This window comes from Argentina silus, assembly GCF_951799395.1.
Source record: "Argentina silus genome assembly, chromosome: 20".
Classification (NCBI taxonomy): Eukaryota; Metazoa; Chordata; class Actinopteri; order Argentiniformes; family Argentinidae; genus Argentina; species Argentina silus.
Genome location: NC_139674.1, coordinates 15,925,819 through 15,931,593, shown reverse-complemented (window position 1 = coordinate 15,931,593; position 5,775 = coordinate 15,925,819). Strand labels below are relative to the sequence as shown.

At 46.5% G+C, this 5,775-nt stretch overlaps 1 protein-coding gene across 2 annotated transcripts; it reads right to left on the bottom strand.

The window, feature by feature from the left end:
- Window positions 1-2,826: 2,826 nt before the first annotated feature.
- On the bottom strand, window positions 2,827-5,775 carry kcnj8 (potassium inwardly rectifying channel subfamily J member 8; the record flags this gene model as incomplete). 2 transcript variants are annotated; one of them, XM_083692525.1, is made up of 4 exons in its annotated part: window positions 2,827-3,036; window positions 3,495-4,052; window positions 4,425-4,734; window positions 5,426-5,775. In XM_083692525.1, 4 exons carry the CDS (start codon window positions 5,773-5,775, stop codon window positions 3,022-3,024), a joined length of 1,233 nt encoding a protein of 410 aa, XP_083548651.1. In that variant the 3' UTR covers window positions 2,827-3,021. The 2 variants fall into 2 exon arrangements, with proteins under 2 accessions (XP_083548651.1, XP_083548650.1); XM_083692524.1 differs by lacking the exon at window positions 2,827-3,036 and having other exon boundaries at window positions 3,176-4,052.

Sequence of the window (5,775 nt, the reverse complement as noted above, 5' to 3'; positions counted from 1 at the left end):
AGGAAGAATGCACAGTATACCGTATTGACTGACGTCAATGCGCATACAAATATCATAATATAAAATATCATAATATATCGAAGTACAGCATGAGTATTTCTCCAATAACGAAATTCGGGTTTTATCATATCATATGATAAGATATACATATTAATGAATAAAACACTAACTTAAACAATTATCAAAATTGAAAAAGACCCAGGCGGCAGTACTTACGGTAAATATGGCAAATCCCCCATCTTTCTAGCGGCTCGTCTTTGGTTGATCAAAGACAGTACAAGTATGTTTCTTATCTTTTTACAAAGTAACAAGACGTGACACATTGTTCCACAAATAAACATCGACATGCCAAACAAGATGATCAATAAAAAATAGATAATACCCCCCCCCCTCCAGTTCGAGAACGGGCGAACGGTTTACAAGGTTGCAATTCCATTAATAAATTGGATATTCAAGTCCAAAGCTATGCAATACACGTTTCAACAACTCTATAAAACACACTAAACACTGGTGTTCGTGTCAGTAACGTAAAAGTCAGCAGAGGTTATAGTCTCTCCTCCGTACTTTCTATTGTCATTTATTTCCACAAGTAAATCAGTCTCCTTAGAGACCGTCAAAAATTGCCAGTGCCGACTATATTTCAAGTCGTCACGGCGGGGTATTGGGTAAAGTTTTCAACTAGCAATAATCGCGCCTCGGATAAACCTCATAGGCTACGATACTGCCACTGCGCAAAGCTGCCGGACACAGAGAGAGCTGGGTATACCACCCTGGAACATAACATTCACAGTCACGGTTCCAAATACCGTCCCAACACAATGTTGTCCTCAACTGAATGTTGTTGGAAACAACTATGGCCAGGTTGCGTTTGAATTCATTTTAGAAAGCGTAGTGTGTATTATAGTTGAATAAAACATTAACATTTAAGATATTGCAATGCATGACGGGATGTGAAACATACCATTGACATGTAAATGTTGGACTCACCGATCTGCATGCGGCGGTGCCCGGCTGAAAGCAGGGACGCACCCTCGGAGCTGAAGCCCATCGCGATGTGGAGATCGACCCGGCAGGGGCAATGCGGAAGCGCTTCCGCCACTCTCTTGATGCTCCAGGGCGAAAGACGTGTGGGAGCGAGAATCAACATTATGTAGGAAATATCACAACGTTTTATTCTTATTCGGCCACTGCCTTGAACTGTGCAAACTTGACACTGCAAATGAACACAGACCCTGACACATCGTCACATGCGGACAACTCAAATGAATTGTTTGCTAGAAAGGCAGGCTATTGTGCAGGATAGGAAAAATAGCCTACTCGTACACATTGTCATAACATTTCCAATAGCAAATGTCACTATTCAGTCTCCACATTTGAGGTTCCATTTGCGTGTTCAACAAACTACAACAGCTGCAACCTAAATACAAAGTATCCATACGCGTTCTAAAATGTAACCACATAATTTCTCCCACTCCCACTCTTTTCCCGTTACTGTGAGTGTTTCCCATTTCCCACTGTTGCACTTCTCCATGTTCACCACCAGATGGAGGCATTTACCCATGTTCTTGTGGCACTGACAGTAGAACAGAATGGCCTACTACTTACATTTACTACTATCTTGCTACTGGCAGCATTCACCGTATTCACTGTTTGTTCATGTTCAGAGTGGCAAGCTAGCGACAATGACATAATGCAAGGTCTACGTCTAGTAGTTTGTAACTTAGTTTGTAACTCTAGTAGTTTGTAACTTAGTTTGTTGACTCTGAAGACCTTGCTATAAACCCACCTGTCAGGCAAGCTTTAAATGTATCAAGCTGTATGCAAGCTGTATGTTCTGTGACCGTCCTATATTTGTATTTTCATATTTTTGATATTTAAAGTGCTTTGAGTCCATGAAAAAGCGCTATACGAGTGTAATGTATTATTGTTAATAAAAGCGACCAGCCTAACTTCACTCGCTTCACTCGCTCTGGCCCGGTGGAAGACGCCCTCGTTAACGACATACCGGGTGTGAGCGTTTTAGCTAATAACCACCACGGCTGTTCATATTGTCTATATAAATGAATTATTTTATTCGGGGAAGATACAAGCCACTTGGTTTTGAGCCAACGGTTCTGTACTCTCCAACCACACACTCCGACGACTACTGCCTCGGCTTCCAGTTAGATAAGACGCGTGGACCTGCCGGTGCTGCCGCGGGGTGGAACGAAACGTTCAAAGCTAGCTTTACCCCTCCAATTCCACGTTATAGCGATACTCACCTTTTAACGACAGAAGCACCTCCATTTGTGTTGTCATTTCTGTTGAACGCTTGCCCTAATGACATAGTTACTTAGGACGGTTACAACTTTATGCTGTTGTTACTGTGCAAACGGAGAACACCGTTTTTACCGAGTCGTCGGAGGCACGCGCGTGTCTACATCTGAAAGCTGTCCGGTACCCGCGCGACGTCATCACCTAATCAGAGATGACTCCACGTTTTATCTTTATTTGACATACATTCGAAATACATTTTCTTTTCTTATGGCTGCGGTGTGTGTCTTTTTGTTGATATTATGAGAGCCATTTCTTTCATTTAATAAATACAAAACAAATGTACTAAACACTTTTTTATCTGGACCACCCAAAGGTCATGGCGTCATAAACTGCCAGCTTGAACGTCATCTGAATGAAACCGTTGAGATTTCGATGTCAAACGTCATATTCTATGTATCATCCTATAGCCTGTCCAAACCATTTTTAAATCAGTCACATTTAATAAGTGGGGAGAGAAATAATACAAAAAAAAGAATGTAAATCAAACACAAAACAAAACGATTAAGGGGTTCCATTTATTGTGGCAGTTTCAGAAACAATAACATGTACATTCAGTGCTGGAGCAAAAGCTTAACAAAGTTCTAGAGAAAAGGCACAGGTGGTATATGAATCCATTTTCTACCTGGTCATCTCCTCTACAATCTTCCCTGTCCTCTGTTAAGCCAGAGAGTTGGTCTGTATGCTGATTCGCAATAGGTTCTTTGGTCACTTTGGAAAACTCTGAAAAAGTAACGCAAAAAAAGAAATGCGTCAAATGTGTGTTTCCACACATGTACATCATGGCATCTACATCATATACAGTACTTGTGAAAAATAGATTATTTTAAGACCATAAGGGACTACATATATTGGCCCGGGCGGCACGGTATCCCCTCTCAAAGACAAAGGCAACTTGGAAGTCGAAAATAACCTGACTCACAATGAAACACGTCCACTTCTACACACAATAGATAGTCACAGTAACAAACACAGAGACACAGTAATTAATTATTATTAATTATTAATTGCTTCAGGTATAATGACAGTGCTGAACAAATAAACGGTACAGAACACGGAACAGAAGGAGCAGAGTCCGCCCTATCAAAGCTGGCGGGACACAGGACCACAGCCAGCGGGAACCAGGCCTCGTGTCATGTGTCCGCCATGTTCTGCCCGCTCTCCGGGGTGAGGAACTGCACCTTGGGCACGCAGAGCGCCGAGTTGTTCCTTCGCATGGCGGCCGCCGCCACGCCCGTCCCCTTCCGCATGGAGTGGTTCCGTCGCATGGAGTTCCGCTTGCGCAGCGAGTTCTGGTGTGCCAGCTCGCTCTTCTGCAGCGTCTGGATCAGGATCGACGGCTTCTCGTCCAGCTCCCGCGCGCTGCACCGCGGCGTCGCCACCTTCACCGTGTTGCCGAACTTGGAGTAGTCCACCGAGTAGACGCCGTCCTCCTCCGTCACGATGGGCACGAAGCGGTGGCCCCACTGGATCTCCTCGGTGACGTAGGAGGTGCGGGCCTGCGTGGTGATGCCTGTGGTCTCCACCACGCCCTCCAGGATCACGATGACCTCCAGGTCGCTGCACTGGAGCTCCATGGCCGACAGGTCATATAGGGGGCTGTCCTTGTCGATGGTGTGGCAGATGATCAGGGGCGCCAGGAGGAAGATGCTGTTGTTCGCCACCTCCGACTCGGTCTGCATGTCGATCTGGTGGATGGGGATGATCTCGCCCTCGGGGGTGGTGGTCTTCCGTACCACCTGGAGGTGGGAGGGGAGGGGGGGGGGGGACAGAGGTGGCAGAGATTTAGGGTTAAAACATTCTGGTCTCTGGTTGGCTTAGAGCTTCTTTGTCACGCCTCCCAAGTCCCACACCCCTCTGGAAGTTGCTAATGCTTTAGTTAAAAATTACGGTTTAAGTTAGGATTCGAAAGTTGCAAAAGTTGGTTATGGTTAGAGTTGAGGTTAAGGTCAGAGTTGAGGTTAATGTCAGAGTTGAGGTTAAGGTTAGAGTTGAGGTTAAGGTCAGAGTTGAGGTTATGGTTAGGGAGAAAGTGGTTCTCTAAATTCTAAATCACTATCAACTTGTGCGGCCTCGGGGCACGACCCTGAGTCGCGCCGCCGCAGTCTCACCTGAAGCCTCACGGAGGCGCCGATGATCATGCTCTTGCGCAGGTCGCCGACGCGGATCATGAAGCAGAGGCGGTTGTTGCGCACGGCGATGATGGCGTGCCGGCTGAAGATGAGGGTCTCTGCGCGGCGGTGGGACTGGGCCGTCTTCATGAAGATGCAGCCCAGCATGATGGCATTGATGATGAGGCCGGCGATGTTCTGGAGGATCAGGACCGTGATGGCGGTGGGACACTGCTCCGTGATCATACGACCCCCGAACCCGATGGTCACCTGGACCTCAATGGAGAACAGGAAGGCAGAGGTGAACGACCTGTGGGGGTGGAGGGAGAGGGGGGGGGGGGGAAATCAGAGGCTGGGCTCATTGGAATGCATGGAATGAGGAATGATATTATAAATCAATGATATCAAATCATCAAATGTAAAAATGCTGGTTTCACTCTGGTGAGCTTCCATTTCAAGAGTGATTTCTTGTTCAAATGTTTACCCCTGCCGATGGAATAGGATAGGTTGGCATTCATCCTATTCAATGGTCAGTTGGTGTGAATCCCCTAATTATTATTATATTGTATTATTATTTATTTATTTGTATTAAACCTTTATTTAGACAGGGGTCCTACTGAGACCAAGGTCTCTTTTTCAGAGGAGCCCTGCTTACGAACATGGAACAGTCAGAGGTTAAAACATTGTGGTTTGGGTTAACTTGGACTGGAACAGGGAGATCTGATCCTAGATCAGTCAAGAGAAGCAACCTCCACCTCCAGTGGGACATGAAGCCACAGAGAGTGTGGTGCCACACAAGGAACAGCTGGGATCACAGAAATGGTTCTAAAAAGGTCCTGCAAAGAGCTCGGCTTCATCACGTCATGATGACAACCGTATGTGAGTGTATGTGACGGTTGCAAAAAAAACGTCATTTCTTACGGTTCTACATGTTTCCAATATCATTTCTAATCACTAGAACACATCCATCGATTGTTCATCAACGCATAACCCATACTCACGTGACGTTGGTGACGCATTGTTCGATGCCACGCTCGCGGTTGGGGTCAAGGTCCCCGTGCGCAAAGGCCACGAGCCACCAGCCCATGGCGAAGAGGAGCCAGCTGCACAGGAACGTCGTGGTGAAGATCACCAGCGTAAACCGCCATTTCAGGTCCACCAAAGTGGTAAAGACGTCCTGCAAGAACCGGCCCTGTTCGCGGATGTTCTTGTGCGCCAAGTTACAGGACCCGCTCTTGGCGATGAAACGGGCTTTGTTCACCCGGTCCCTGAACACTGGTTTTCGGGGAATACGCGATGCAAGCCCCGGCAGAGCAAACTCCTCCGGGATGATGCTTTTCCTCGCCAACAT